The 13,460-nt window shown below is 49.6% G+C and overlaps 1 protein-coding gene across 3 annotated transcripts in view; it reads right to left on the bottom strand.

Moving 5' to 3' along the window:
• ARHGAP23 (Rho GTPase activating protein 23) overlaps positions 1-13,460 on the bottom strand; it is a 173,237-nt gene that overhangs the window by 35,305 nt on the left and 124,472 nt on the right. For all 3 annotated transcript variants that reach the window (XM_028703672.2, XM_028703670.2, XM_028703671.2), the window contains exons 6-8: positions 12,634-12,688; positions 6,676-8,278; positions 3,169-3,324 (exon numbers count right to left, since the gene is read on the bottom strand). In XM_028703672.2, coding sequence (XP_028559505.2) covers positions 3,169-3,324; positions 6,676-8,278; positions 12,634-12,688 — 1,814 coding nt within the window. The remainder of the gene's footprint in view (positions 1-3,168; positions 3,325-6,675; positions 8,279-12,633; positions 12,689-13,460) is intronic.

Here is a 13,460-nt window from a genome sequence, read left to right on the forward strand (position 1 = left end):
GGGAGCAAGTGCATTGGTGGAAGGCAACAGGGGTGCTGTTGCTGTTGTTGTTGTTGTTGTTGTTGTTGTTGTTGTTGTTGTTGTTGAGGCTAGGCAGGTTGTACAGGAATGGCAAAATGCACTCAGGTGCATGGGAAAACTGCCCAGGAATGATAATTAGCTCCTGACTCCAAGCGTGGCAATGAGTCGAGTGATTGTGAGCATAAGCAAAGCCCACTGAGTCATCTCAAGGGAAGTTCAGCAGGTTGCATCTCCAAGCCACCCAACACCCAATGTCCAGCAGTGACAGTTCCCAATGCCTGGTGGAGGGAAACACCCTGACATCAAGGGTATGTGACTGCAATGGAATCTCGGGTTACGCTGGGGATCTGTTCAGGAAGCCCCGCCGCAACCCGAAAATGACACACATCGAAATGCCGCGTCTGCGCACGTACAGCGAGATTTAGCGCTTCTGTGCATGCGCGAGCGGCGAACCCAGAAGTAACCCGTTCCGGTACTTCCGGGTTTGCTGCGGACGTTCGCCGAAGCGGACACAAGCGGAGGTGGACACAGAACGAGGTTTGACTGTATATGGGGAGGTGGGCAACTGAAAACAGTGAAACTGAAAACAGCCAAAAGCAAACTTTCAATCAAGGGCGGAGTTTGGCAACTGATCTCTCTTCATTTGGCCATGTGTGGGTAGATTTGTAGAAAGGAGCGACATCTCCCTATAAAAACTAGGTCAAACACAGACTCACCCTAACGTGACTAAAGATAAACAAGATGATGCACATTTTAAAGAGCTAGAGAGGATATTAGCAACTAGGGAGGTGCTTGTCACTGTTGTTAAGTTGGGAGCCTGCATATGGCCAGGATGCCCTCCAACTCACCCCCTGCCATGAGATTTCTGGTCACAATGCCTGGCCCAACAGTGGTTGGGGGCAGTGGGCAGCTTTTGCTCCCACCATATTATCTGCAGGTTCAATGTTTCATTATTCCCACATAGGCAGCCATTCACTTATATGGAAGAAGGTGCAGGGGTACACTTGCAGACAACCCTGGGGTCAGGGCTAAACCAGCCCCGCTACTCCAGCTATCCAGGGTGAGGAGACATGTTTTGCCTCCTCTCCATTGCATCTCACATTAAATAGTCTGCATCGTTTGCCCGATAGAATTTGAATGAATCCACACTGAGCCAGTCCCAATTTGCACAGCTCCACCACCTCCATATGCATATTCCACACCCTGTGACCCATTTTTGTGTGACGCTAGACTGGGCTGAAACCCTGAGATCTGGATTTAGATATATGCAGACATCTTATATTGATATATAGAGAGGGAGCCTTCGCTGCAGGAAAGTTAAACAGATGGCATGCACAGGAAAAATTTAAACTATGATCTACCTTGTCTCCCACTTACAATTTATCACCTGTATTTCATCTTCTCAAAAGCCCACCCATATTTGAACAGGGTCTGGAGCAAAGGCACGAAAGGCACAAAGCAAAGTTCCACCTGGGATTTTAGCACTCATTTATCCTATCTTCCCCCATGAAGGTGGACAGACTGGAAGCGGCAAGAGGCTGACTACACGGATTATGTGCTTATTGGGATTCAGAAGTGTTGACTGTATTAATACAGTCATGCCAACAAATGTGTATCTTCTTAGAAGCAAACACAGACTGTGGACCACTGTGCCCCAGACCAGTTTCCCCCCAGATATCTGGTAGCTGTGAGGCAAAGTTTTCATCTCCCCCGAATAAGAATTAGGAGACTTGTGTCATGCTTATGGCTCCAAAATGTTTACTTTTCAAATGTAAAAGAGAAAATATTGACTGTCCTCAGGGGAATTCATCTTCTGTGCCTCTGCACGAGTCCCTGTCCTGAATGCACTTCCTGCCTACAAGCAGGAAAGGCCAGAGCAATGGATCACACAGACATGGTAGGCAGCCTCTTCCCAGGGTGAGTAATTTAGGCTCGTGGGAGCTCTTCATTATTTAATTTCACCACCACTGACAGGTCCAGCATCATACTAGCAATTCCCTCAGAGCACACAGTTTGAGAGCTACTGCCTTAGAAGTCTAAGGCTTAAAGACTTGGCTTTCAAACTCTCTTTTCCCCGTCATCTCATGATTCAGCTTCAGTGGAATTTATTATAAAACATACCATTGCCTCTCTCTCCACCCCCCCACCCCTTTCTTGCACCATAGCTGTTGGGCAGAACAATTCTCAAGCGAATTCTCCTAACTCAAAATTTTCTTTCAATTCCTCACCCCTCAGAAAAACCCACCTGATCTATATATATTTTTCCAAATTTGAAAAAAAGAGGAAAAAAGACAGCAGCCATAAATGAGAAGGTTGGAGTTTGGTTTAAGAATCTTGGTGGGCATGTTTGGGAACGGAACTCTTTCCCCCGGTATTAAAACTGAGCAAACTGGTACTTATCGTCCTTGCCTTAAAATTCATAAACCAGAATTCAAAATGAAACGTGGCTTTCAAAACAACAACATTACTCATTCTGAATGCAAAGTTCCAAAAGGTTTGAAACTGATAAATCCTCCTTACAGAATTTCTGCTAAATGTCAAAGTTACGTTTGGTCTTTAAAACAACCCAAACAATTTAATCTGACAGTAGGTGGGGGCTCCCTTCTCTAGGTGAGAGTTTCAGGCAGGCTTGCTAACGTTTTGAGAAGGGCATATCTCAGTGGTAGAGCACATGAACAGCATCAGGAAGATTCCCATGTTCAATTCCTGGCATCTCCAGGCAGGGCTGGAAAAACGCCCATCCGAAATCCTAGGAGTCAAGGTAGACAAGTACAGTCATAGCTCATGTTACGTTTGCTTCAGGTTGCGCATTTTCAGGTTGCGTCCTGCGGCGACCCGGAAGTACCGGAAAGGGTTACTTCCGGGTTTCGCCACTCGCGCATGCACAGCCGCGCAAATGACATCACGCGCATGCGCAGAAGTGGCAAATCGCGACACGCGCAGATGCGGGTTGCGTTCTGCTCGTGTTGCGAATGGGCCTCCAGAACGGATCCCGTTCGCAACCATAGGTACCACTGTACTGTGTGAGATTGACTGATGGTCTGATTCTGTAAAAGGGAAATCTGCATGTTCCTTTTGCCTGCAATTTCTAGCCCCAATAGGAAGATGTTCGGAGCCAGAAGGCAGCAGGGTTGGAAAGGTACTTACTGCAATCCTGGGAATAATGGCGGTTGATGGCGAAGGTGAAAGTGGGCGAGGAAGGGCTGGCGGAGAGCACAGGGGCGGAATTCATGGCGCTTGAGACGACAGAGGAGGCGGGGATGTGCTTTGCCTTCAGGTCGATGCTGGGGCTTGTTGGCTCATCTGGAATAGCAGAGAACACCATAAAATGGCAGAACAGGAAGAGGAGGGGCAAGCTCTAACCCCCCTAACCTTAACAACTTAAGACTGGATCAGGCCAAAGGCAGCATTCTGTTCTCACAGTGGCCAACCAGATTATTATGGGAAGCCTCAAAGCAGAAACCCAAGCACAACAGCACTCTCCCCACTGGGGATTCCCAGCAGCTAGCATTCAGAGACACGCTGCCTCCAACGGCGGAGGCAGAACTGAACCATCATGGCTAGAAGCCACTGACAACCTTATCCTCCACGACAGCATTCAGACTAAGGACTGCAGCTCTCTGAATGGGGAGATGAATGAGTCTCTTGCCACAGCCTGTAAGGCTCTTGCCCAGGTCCCTTCAGACACTTGGGGGTCCTCTCTAAATGAGAGGTTTTGTACTAAATAGACACTGGGAGATGGAGGAGGGAAAGAGTCCAGTGGCTGGCAAACAAGGGGAGAGCTGAGTAGTAGCAGCAGCAGCAGGAGGAGGCCACCTTAAGAGAGGCTAGAGTGGTTAACAGAGAGTAGGGGTGGGGAGCGTTTTCCAGTCTGAGTCAGGCTGAGTTCCTCTGTGGGCAACCACATGCCAACAGTGGGAGAGGCCAGAGGCAAAAGTGGGCAGAGCGACAAATGCAAATTTTACCTTTGTGCAGTAGGCTAGTTTCTACACACCCCACCCCACCCTCACAATCCTCCATCCTGGCAAGCAAGAAGCATTGTCGGAGTTCAAGGATATATTCAAGCCAGGGAAAAGCATCCTAGGAAGGCTAGCGAGGGCTATAGTCTGGGAAGACGGGTGCAGCTCAGGAGGGGATGCAGCCTAGGGAGATCCGCAAGAACTTAACATCTCACCAGGAGAGAAGGGTGCAATTCTTTGCCAAGTACCCATGCAACTGACCCCTACCCACAACAGAGCCGTTTGAACGTTATCACAGCTGTCAGAAGAGGTTCATGCCCAACCGCCAGCTCCCACCTAGCTCAGGTAAGGACCCCACAGGGTGGGCAGGAAGCAGATGGCGAAAACAAGAGCCAAGGGGGCCAACCCTGTAGTTCTGCTCACATCATGGCCTGCTGTCACTCTGCATTGGATTCTTGCTGAAAGTGGCTGGTTCTGGCTACTTCCAAGAGACTGGCCACATCTACATGCCAAACTATGGCCTAGAGCAAACATGGGAAGGCGTTGGCTCCCCGGGCAGAGATGAAAGTCGCTCAGCTCTGGCTTGGTCCTTCGAACTCATGATTTATTCTTGGCTACAGATCACAGTTAAGGAGAAATTTAGCTTGCAACTCCAGGTTCAGACAACACGCTAAGATAAACCTTGGCTTAGCTGCTATGCTGCACTGAGCTAAAAGGACCAGTGAGGAGCAAAGTTGGTGTGAGTTTCTTTCTGGAAGCCAGAACATTCACGCAGTCCCGATAAGCCACAGTTTGGCTCACCGGAGCATGCAAGCCAGACTACTGTGTGCCATGTGGTATGACACAAATGTATAAAGTTATGTGGCACTGGAAAGTGAGCAGGGCTAGCATGAAGAGAAGAGCTGGATAAAGCCTCACTCATGCAGCACCAAGTAACTGCAAGGAGCTGCACTGTAAGTAAATCTGCACTGTTCCACGGCAGGAAATGTGGCTTTGGCTGTTGCTCTTGCTTCCCGGCTACTGCCTGCTTCCTGGGTCTTTGCACTGACAGAAGCCAGAGGCCTCTTCAGCCAAAAACAACCCTGTTCAGTCTCCCCTTTCTGCCAACTGCAGCTAGGAGCCTAACAGATGAAGATCTCCATTTTGCTCCTTTGTTTACATTTTAGGCGCTTGTCTGTTTTATATGCATAAACCACAGGGGAAGTGCTGAGTTGGGAGTAAATTTAGGGTGTGTGTGTGTGTTATGCTTATCTTCCCAGACACCAGCTTTCCACCCCCACAGCAGCATCAGCAAAAGGTACACGATACGGATATGATTTATGTCCTACCGAGAGTGCCCAAGCACCTCCTACTACTGTGAAGGCAGCCCTACATACCGAGGGAAGGAGAACTTGCACAGGTAAAAAGCAAGAGCCTCTATGAGCAGACACTGCTCTTTAAGAAGGGGATATTGTTGGGTCCAATTGCCTGCTCCGCAGTGGGAAGCCCAGGCTATTTCTGAACACCAGCTCAGAAGGGCTGCCACAACGCCATTCGCAGCCTGGCATCCCCGGAGGGTGCGGCCTCTTGACAGTGAACAGAGCCAGCTGGGAGGGACCCAAGCTGGGGGAACGAAATGTTAATACAAGGGAAGGAAGCAGACTCTCCTTCACCCCGTTCCTTGCCCCTTCCAAGGACTGTTGCGTTATTGTGGGCCTCTTTTCTGTATTAAGTTCCTGTTTTGCACACTGATGTGCCAATAGCAGTTTCACAGCAGAGCATAGCTAGGACTGGGAGTTTTGCAAGTAAAAACCTGGGACCTGCAGGAAAATATCCGTTACTGGGAATTACTCGCACAACCCAACCCAACTGTCTGCGGCCGTATGGTGCCCAAGAATACAAACGACACCTAAACACACACCCTGACCCCGAAGTATTAAAGAGAATTGGTGCCTTAACTGGGCTATGTACTCTGTGGTCTCCGAGACTCCAATGCATGTGGCTGCCTAATGGATTCACATATTTTCGCAGGCCTCCAGCTTGTAAATATAAATTGGTTGTGAAAAGGAATCTTAATGGTGGGGAGGCAAAAACGACAGTAACTAGTTGCCAGGTAGAAGAAAACAGCACCAAGGAAGACGGGGGTGGTGGGTGGAGAAGAGAACAGCGCCTTCTGGCCTAAGGACAGCTCACAGCTGTACTAACACAGGTTTTGCTCCTGCTTTGTCAGCGGCACAAATAGCAGACAGTCTGATGCTAAGATGGTGTGAGCCCTATTAATCTACCCTGCTCAGAGACTGTGCTATGTTACATTGCAGCATAGACAAACCCTTCCTGCCTACTTGCCCCTCAGCACCTAACCAACAGGCTGAGTTCTGGGGAGTGGGGTCCGGGTGGGTTTGATTCACACTTCAGAATCACAGAAAGGAATTCAGAGATTCAGATCCTGCTTTCTGCTGCCTAGTGTGAACTGCTCACCACCTCTTTTGCCACTAATGGAGATTTCGTTCGGAATGAGGAAACAGAATGGATAATCTGCTGAGAGAGGGCAAACACCAGTCCAAGGATGTGATGAATACTCCTTAGATGACTACATTTGACTTATCCGAAACTTCAGACTTGCCCTGCCATTTTTGCACTAGGGAAAACTCTGCGGCAACTCTACTCTGGTCCAGAGCCTCTTCCCCAAGTACAGCAACCTGCATTCTCTACTTACCAATAAATGGAATGGACGCTAGGGAATCCTCTGGCGTAGCCAATGGGGCCACTCCCCGCTTGTTCTCTTTACCGGCTGCCGGCGCCGGCGGAGGGGGATCGCAAATGTCTGTTTCCTTCATGTCGTCCGGGAAGACAAAGTTCATCTGTCTCGCAGGAGGAGGCATTTTGCGTCCAGTTGGGGGCTTTTGCCGGAGAACCACCTCGTCCCTCCTTTCCTCGGCCTCGGGCTGCAACCGTTCCGTGGGCTGAGGTGGAGAAGCCCGCTCCAGAGGCCTCGTGCCGTTCTCTTGCTTGGCTGGTCTTTGGTCCATGGGGATTTCTGGGCTACTGCCCAAAGGAGGGTCCGGGCAAGGAGCAGAGGCACTTGGGAGCACGGCAGTGGGCAAAGGCCTTTCGACGTAAGGTGGCGTCGAGTGGTTTCCTTGCCTTTGGGAAATATTAATGGTCGGAAGGTCACCAAAAGTAGCATCCCGGAACGACAGGGCATGGAGCAAGCCAGTCCTGCGCTGGAACGAAGGGCTGTAGCTCCGGTAACCAATATACCCAGAGTCATTGATGCTCTGGAGGTTGGGTTGGGAAGGGTGTTTCTGCACATGTGCAGGAGGCGGATCCCTGGAAGAGGCAGAAGGGATATAGGAACCTGGGTGGCTAGGCTGGGCTCGATTAACTTGCCCGTGCCGGTAAAACCTGTCCGGTGACCACATACACCTCTCATATCTAGGAGAAATCAAAGCACCTTGTTCAAGAGCTTCCAAGGATTGCCCGTATTTCACCAGGTAGTTATCCGATCGAGCTCGGTAACTCCAGCTGTCGTGTGCAGAGGACTGGATTAAAGTGTCTTGAGAAGCGCTGTGAGGCCAGCCCCGGGAGGCCGGGGCGTCCCCCAGCCGGTCTTGCGAGACGCTCCGGTAGCGAGGCGGCATGGCGCAGCGGCGCTCCTCCGAAGAGCTTCGCCGCGGCACTTGGCTCGAGATCCAGTTGGACAAGGCCTGCTGGCATTCTAGGCGGCTGACAGATTTGGGGCCGGTTCCGGCACAGTCCCGGGAGGGCCGGCCCTCGCGGGGAGCATCCTTCAACCCGCCATGAGCGCGGTGGTCGGGGAGTTGTTTGGGGGGTCCGTAGCAAGCGTGGTTGGGCATAGAGGGAGCAGGGGGGGCACAGTACCTCTCAGGCAAGGGGGAGGCTATAGAACCCGGGCAACTGCTGTTGGAGTAGCGGGAAAAGGAGCCGGAAGCTGGGATGGGCCTTGTGACAGGCACCCTCTGGGTCATTCCATACTGGACCTCCTCTGTGCGGTGGGCGGGGCTGGAATGGTTGCTGCTGAAGTTCTGTGTGGACTCAGCCCAAGCAGTGGGGGGGATACGCTGGACCGCAGTGCTGCTCAAAGGAGAAGATGGGCCTGAAGACCCCGAATGGTAGGGTTGTCTGTTGTCCACCTGCTGTCCTTGGTACGTCTCAGCTGCTGGGACATCCCGAGGAGAGGCCTTCGACTGGAACGGGTATGTTTTGCGAGGGTAGCAGATGGGTGGTGGCTCAGGGATGCTCTGGGCTCCTCCAGAGTATGGTTCATTGCCCTTTAAGTAGGCATCTTGAGAATATGCCTAGAAAGGAAGGGAAAATAGAAAAAAAATGGGTAAGGGCTGGACAGGTAGCTGAGCTATCAAGAAGGAACTGTTTTATGGCAAATGTTTATTGAACACATAAATTGTTCAGACCGCGGAAGGGATCCACCCAACACTCCTGGGAAATGTGCATTTTAGGGTAATAAACAAAACACTAGCACGTAGAATGACAAAAGTGTATGATTTTATTGGGACAAGTTGTTTGTCGTTTACTGCTGTAATGAATGTTTTCTCAAAATGTGCCTTCTGTAGCTTGAAAAATAAATAAAAACACAGTTGATTGGTTGGTTGATTTGTTGGTTGGTTTGTGTTTGTTTGTTTGTTTGTTTTAAAAAGGCAACTGTTTATCTACAGGCCTTTGGTCAGGGCGCAGCCTGACCCCCTCCTCTGGCAATCTGCACAGAATTTTGCTTGATGGTTGCCATTAATTTGATTTTAATTTGATTTAATTAATTTTATAATGAATGTTTTTAGAATGTTGGACTATTTTGATTGTTGTTAGCCGCCCTGAGCCCAGCTTCGGCTGGGGAGGGCGGGATATAAATAAAAATTATTATTATTATTATTATTATTATTATTATTATTATTATTATTACACAGGCAAACAGGATGCAACATGCAAGGAGTTGGTCCTTAAATGTGCCCTACAAAACAGAGAAATTAATATATGTGGCTGAGTACACTAGCATTATTATATGGTAGGGGTTAGCAACTGATGGTGTCTTCTCCCTGCCTCCCCCCCCCCCCAAGTGTGCTGCCTTGTTCTCCAGCTGCAAACCTAGGAACCTGGAGGGATGTTGGGGCTATAAAAACAGAAATTGCAGGCAGAGTGCTCATAAGTTTGGCTAATCGCCTCCCAGCCCCTTTTCAAAGTGGCCCTCTAGCAAAACCAGATGCTGACCTTACACACATTCCAGAGCCCTGTAGCAAATGATCAAGCATATTTTTAGAAGAAAAAGGTGATATTCACTCCTTTGTAACACTCTGCACACACCCCCATCAACAGTCCATAGCCCCTCTTTTCTGAGTCCCCCCCTCCTTCATAAGCATCATTGCTTCGGTTCCCTTGCACTCTTCCACCGCTTCCTAAACTACTCTATATCTGCAACCTCCATGCCAAACTAGAACCTCTCCAGTTTCTAGATGCTTTGAGAGATTCCCCACTTCCCCACCAGCAGCAGCCAAAAATAGAAAAAAGAGAGAAAAGACTACTTTGATTATAGCAGCAAATCAGGAGCTGTGACCCTCCAGACATTGCTGAACTAAACCTCCGCTTACCCCTGACTGTTGTCTAAGCCAGTGTTTCCCAACCTTGGGCCTCCAGCTGTTTTTGAACTACAATTCCCATCATCCCTGACCACTGGTCTTGCTAGCTAGGGATGATGGGAGTTGTAGTCCAAAAATAGCTAGAGGCCCAAGGTTGGGAAACACTGGTCTAAGCTGGCTAGGGGTTGAAGAGAGTTGTCCCTCAACAACATCTGGAGGGCCACAGCTTCCCTGCCCCTAACTTACAGCCATCTTTGCAAATCCACAAGATTCTGTGCAATCACAGCCGTTTCAGCCAATGGTAGCAGCAAGGGGGCTTTTAGCCCATATAAGTATTTATACAAAGGATGTATTTGTGCAGGTGTGTATCTCAGCCAAGCCTTTCTTTGCCCCTCCCCACATAACAAACCTGGCTCTTCAAAATCTAGGCATTACATCAGCAAACGCATGTCCTCAAAGCTTTGTTTGCTGAGGAAACACAAAGATAGGGGTAGGCACCTGGCTTGGGGAGACACAGGCTGACCTCTGACCCAGGACTACAGCCCTCCCCCCCCAACCTGCCCTCTTGTTCCACTGGTTGGGCCAGTGAGCTGGCAGTGGTCAGCAAGCTAAAAACTACTGAAGGTTGCTTCCTTGCTAGTTCTCTGGGCAAGCAATTGGCCAATGGAAACATGGAATGGAGACCACCAGACAGGAGGGTGGCTAGATCTGAACCTGCTAGAAGTGTCCTTGTTAACTTCTAAAGCCGTCAGAGAGGCTGCAGGTAAGAATGTTTAGGATTCAGATATGAGACTGCACATTTCTTTTATTCCTTCGACCGTGCAATGACACAAACATGCCTCTAACGCTAAAGTAGGCTCACTCTTCATGAATCACCAGGCTTCTCTGGTGGTTTGAGTTTAAGGAAAGTTGAGAAATAAAAATGGAAGGTTTTCCAGAAACAAAACGAAAGTGGAGAAGCTAGGGATGGGGACTGAATTTGTTATGTCTTAAATTGGGGTGGGGGTGGGGGATTGCAGATATTGGTGTGTCCAAGCATGAAATGAAAAAAAAGTACTTATTCTGACTCATGCCCACATCTGAAGCATTGCTAGCTAGGATAGAATCCCAGGATGCAATTTGTGTGCAGAAGGAAAAACAAGCTGCTCCTCACTGAGAGAGGCCTTGCCAGAGTCAAACAGAGATGGGTGGGAAGGGTAAAGAGAAAGAGCTCCCATTCTTCCCCTTCACCATTTCAAGCATATATGGATGCCCCTTTTCTTCACCCTCCCACCTTAAACCTTTGCTAGGGCGCCTTCACTAGAATCTACGCCTGGAAACCACGCTAAGGACCCAAAGGTTCATAGCTGCTCCTGGCCCAGCCCTCCTGTCACACTGGAATCCTGCCTCTGTTAGAAGAAACCACATTTCTGGCCAAGGTCTCGCCAAGATCCAAAAAAGGAGCTATGTCTGAAACAAAGCCTCGGCTGAAAGGAGTAGCAAGAGCCTCCTTGTTAAGGCAGCCGATGACAAGACTGAACGAAAAGAAAATAATAGAAGAAAAAAGAAGAGTGTTACTGTGGGCCATACGTGTTTTTCATCAGCTGCTAGAGAACAGTATCCCTGGCACTAACAAAACTCTTCGCCCCCATCCCCTGCCAAACTTCGGACACTGTGGCAAAGAAGACAAAATCCATTTGGAACCCCATTCTAGTTAGAGCAGGGATGACATGACACCCTCTTGCCACTTAGCTAAAAATCAGGACATTTTTGCCTGCCAAAGAAACTCTGCTCCATTTTTCAGGCCAAAGATACCCACAATGTTTATTTTTAATAGTGACAGAATGCACACAATATAAAATTACTACCTTTGCTTCCTTCGCCGCTGTGTTTATAGTCCTGTATCTTTTGTTGCTCTCTCTTTTCTCTCTCCTCTCTTCAAAAAAGACCAGTCCTCCCTTCCCCTGGGAATCTCTGACGTCCAAGCTAATATTTCCTCTCTTTCTCAATCTTTCCTTTTAAGTTTTGCTTTTTTAAAAGAGAGAGAGAGAGAACTGGGGGACGTCCTGATGTGGGAGGGATATAGAGAGCCGAGAGAATTCCTTTCCGTGCATCCTGTCAAGAGTCACTCTGTAGCCCAGGGTTCTCCCATTGGCTGGCCCAGCCGGCTTTCGCACCACAGGAATGCTGACACACCCCTGTGAGGCACCAGGGCAGAGGGAAACCCACACAAAGGTTCCTTTGCTGTACGAGATGTGGAAAAAGCAAAAGCAACTTCGGGTGGCCGGCTCCTTACACCTCAACTGAGAGTAACTGCCTCTGTGGCTGTGATCCTTTGCGACAAACTTTGTAAGAGAGCTGCTCAGCACAATTCCTAAGTTGCCCTGGGCCAATTCTGGAGGTCACCAAGAACCAACAGCATCCATGTTCCTACATCAGCATTGTTGTCTTTCCAGCATAATTCAAAGTGCTGCTTTGAGCCTGTAATGCCCTAAAAGGCTTGGGCCTTGCACACTTCAGACTGAGGATGTTCAATTTACAGCTGGCAAGCTTTATCAATTTTCTCTCTCTTTTTCCTCCTCTCTCTCTCTCTCTCTCTCTCACACACACACACACACACACACACACACACACACACACTTTTTCAAAATTTTAATCAAGAAAATTTTGCTCATATGTATAATGAAAAGTGCAGGGTGGGGTGTTTTTAATTACAGCCGTACCTTGGATTCTGTACGTCCTGGAACTCGGACGTTTTGGGTCCCAAATGCTGCAAACCTGGAAGCAATTGTTCCAGTTTGTGAACATTCTTTGTGAACGGATTGGAGCTTCCTGCAGCTAATCAGAAGCCCTAATTTGGTTTCTGAACGTTTTGGAAGTCGAATGGACTTCTGGAACAGATTCCATTCGACTTCCAAGGTACGACTGTACCGTGAGAATAAAATGATCCACACTTTAGTAACACAGGCTCTTTTGGTTTTCTGTGCTGAGCTCCTTAATCAACATGGGGACATTTCAGCAAGTCCAAGCTGCTCTTCATGCAGCTCAGCAAAAACCACCACCAGGAGAACATCCAGTAAGACACTCACCAGCTGCAGAATATCCTCATCTTTGGGCATGATGGAGAGCTCCAAAGCATCTTCACTGCAATGAGGAGACAGAATTTTGCAAAAGGAAAAAAACAAACAAACACAGTTTAGTGACGAATAGGAATTAAATGTATTCAAACCACCCGACCTAACTCCTAAAGTAGGTGGGAGAAAACCATCAAGCATTAAAAGCTTCCTGAAACAGGGCTGCCTTCAGGTGTCTACAAAAAAAACCATACAGTGGTGCCCCGCAAGACAAACGCCTCGCAAGACGGAAAACCCGCTAGACGAAAGGGTTTTCCGTTTTGGAAGCGCTTCGCAAAACGAATTTCCCTATGGGCTTCCTTCGCAAGATGAAAGCCCATAGGGAAATCTCCGGGACAGCGGGGAAGCGCAGAGCGTCTTCCCCACTGTCCTCGGACCTCCTCCGAAGGCTGGCGGGGGGGGGGGGGCGGAGAGACCTCCTCCCGCCGCCAGGCTTCGGAAGGCTGTAAAGCAGCCCCCCGCGACCCTCTCCCAGGTGACGCGCGCCTATGGCAGGAGCCTCCATAGGCGCCCGTCACCTCTCCAGCCGGGAGAGCACGCGCGGGGCTAAAGCAGCCCCTCGCGACCCTCTCCCAGGTGACGCGCGCCTATGGCAGGAGCCTCCATAGGCGCGCGTCACCTCTCCAGCCGGGAGAGCACGCGCGGGGCTAAAGCAGCCCCTCGCGACCCTCTCCCAGGTGACGCGCGCCTATGGCAGGAGCCTCCATAGGCGCCCGTCACCTCTCCAGCCGGGAGAGCACGCGCGGGGCTAAAGCAGCCCCCCGCGACCCTCTCCCAGGTGA

The sequence above is a fragment of the Podarcis muralis genome, chromosome 13, assembly GCF_964188315.1.
Source record: "Podarcis muralis chromosome 13, rPodMur119.hap1.1, whole genome shotgun sequence".
Classification (NCBI taxonomy): Eukaryota; Metazoa; Chordata; class Lepidosauria; order Squamata; family Lacertidae; genus Podarcis; species Podarcis muralis.